Here is a 2,092-nt window from a genome sequence, read left to right as displayed (position 1 = left end):
GTTCTCCTGACCACTCCTTCCCCTGACCTACCAACCAGGAAGCAGGAACAAGGGAGGCCGATGAGCATCTTGGCTGCAGAAGGGGACACTCTCCACCAGAAAGCTCCACCCAACAAGGACGGATATTTCCCCGTCCGTGAAAAGGAGTCTCATTGCTGAGAGCGAAATTCTCTCCCCTCCTCTCTCCCTCTCTGCCTTACCTCAGGTGCAGACTCTTAGAGACCTCTTACTGCACCTCCTGTTTCTGGAACTTCCTCCCTTGCCCAATGCCTCGAAATAAAAATGTTCTCCATCCTTTTTGGGAGGGCATGTCGACATTTCATTTGCCAATGGCAGAGTAATGTGTATATTTGAAAACCACTATAGGTTCTCGGTGGCAAAGGAATTTGCTTTCTAAGGAAGCCTTTTCACCTGTTATGGACATCTGTAATGTTCAGTTAGTCTGACAAGGTTTCAGTAACTTTGTTATTTTTAACGGCATCATCTGCAGCAGATGGAGCACAAGAAGTGCCTCGCTGCGCCATGAAAGCTAACCTAAAGAAAGCTGCTGACTGTTAAACTCATTTTTTTGTTAATCAGTGCAGCATATGCCTTCATTCTGGTTACAGTTTATTAACGACTGCTGTCATATCAAGGGTTCCTTCAATATCTTGAAAGTTCTAGAAAGTTCTAATTGTTTAAAGTTGCTTGGGAGAAAAACATTTTTTTATTGATGTTTGATTAAATGGCTGTTTCTTTTTTCTCTTATCATTTTCTTTACATAACAAGCCAATTTCTTTACCATTAAAGGGAATTTTGTATGATTTTGTAGTCAAATAATATCCTGTTTGAGCTCTGATTTTAAAGAATACTAGTTAACTTTCAGTTCTAAGAAACTATTCTTTTGGATTCTTTTAATCTCTTGCCTAAAACCATCCAATACAATATTTAAAAAATAATACTGCTTCATTAATAAAGTCCAAGATTACCACATTTAATATGTTGGATCATTAAATATATATTCATATATGTGATTATTCAAATGAATGAGAACATTTGAGCAATTAGACAGTATTTACTTTAATGTTTAAATTATTATTGAAAAACATAAACCAACAATTACATTTATAATCAGTTAATTAAAATATTTATTTTCTATACTCTAAAGGTGTAATATCTTGAATTGTCTGTTTTATTTGTTTAATCTGCTTAGCTAACCAATCAAAATTTGAGGGTGGGGCTAAGTATTCTAAGCCGAAGTATACTAATAGGTGCTGCTTAAAAAACTGCTGGTAAGGAATTTAGCTTAAAAGACTCTTTAGATAAGCTGCTTGTTTTTATTTTTCATTGTAATACATCAGGATTAGGATTCAAGTTTTCACATGTTTTAGTGATTTCTGCAGAGTTGTATGGATGTTTTTTACTGATCTTTTACGTTTGCTATTTACACTGTTTTAGTTAAGCATTGGTTACCTTAAATCTAATACACTTTTTCTTTATTGCATGAGAATGCTGAGGTCTGGAAAGAGACTGTAGAGTTGGGGAAGCAGGTCAGAAAGTTTCATCCCAAAAAGAATGTTAGTCTTGTCTTTTCTTCCTGATGCACAAGAGAAACCTCAGCCTTGGTTTGTTAAGATGCAGGGATGAATGTAAAATATTTGATTAGCATAAAGAACATTTTTAGATAAACACCTTTTTTTTTTATGTCTGATTTATTACCACCTTATTTGTAAAAAAAAAAACATTTCAGTTTGTGGGATGTTATTCCTTTGCCTTACCTGATTTTGTATAACTACTTTGGTAAATAAAATAAAATACAAATAAATAAAATGACCTGATAATATAGTTATGATTTCCTTGTTGTAAACATACCTGTAGAATATTAACAGATATTAATTGATTATATATATTATATATTAATTAACAGATATTAACAAAAAACACGTACCACTTTAAAACTGTTCTATTTAAACACCTACTAAACAAAGTACCTACTATTTCAAACTGCAAAGACAAACAATGGATTCGACATCCGGCCTACAGTCTGCATGTTCTACCATGAATGTGTAGTCTGGTTTCCTCCTATATTGATTGGTGTCTAGAAATTGCCCTT

At 33.9% G+C, this 2,092-nt stretch overlaps 1 protein-coding gene across 1 annotated transcript in view; it reads left to right on the top strand.

Annotated features, from left to right (window-relative positions):
- Nucleotides 1-1,781, top strand: part of LOC107096989 (sodium- and chloride-dependent GABA transporter 2-like) — a 21,790-nt gene extending 20,009 nt beyond the window's left edge. The window contains exon 15 of the mRNA XM_015393932.1: nucleotides 1-1,781. Coding sequence (XP_015249418.1) covers nucleotides 1-159 — 159 coding nt within the window. The 3' untranslated portion in view covers nucleotides 160-1,781.
- The last annotated feature ends 311 nt before the right edge of the window (nucleotides 1,782-2,092 follow it).

Source organism: Cyprinodon variegatus, unplaced genomic scaffold, assembly GCF_000732505.1.
Source record: "Cyprinodon variegatus isolate N-32 unplaced genomic scaffold, C_variegatus-1.0 Scaffold663, whole genome shotgun sequence".
In the NCBI taxonomy this organism is placed as follows: domain Eukaryota; kingdom Metazoa; phylum Chordata; class Actinopteri; order Cyprinodontiformes; family Cyprinodontidae; genus Cyprinodon; species Cyprinodon variegatus.
Note: the sequence above shows the minus strand (reverse complement) of the source record. Positions and strands in the feature narration are given on the sequence as shown.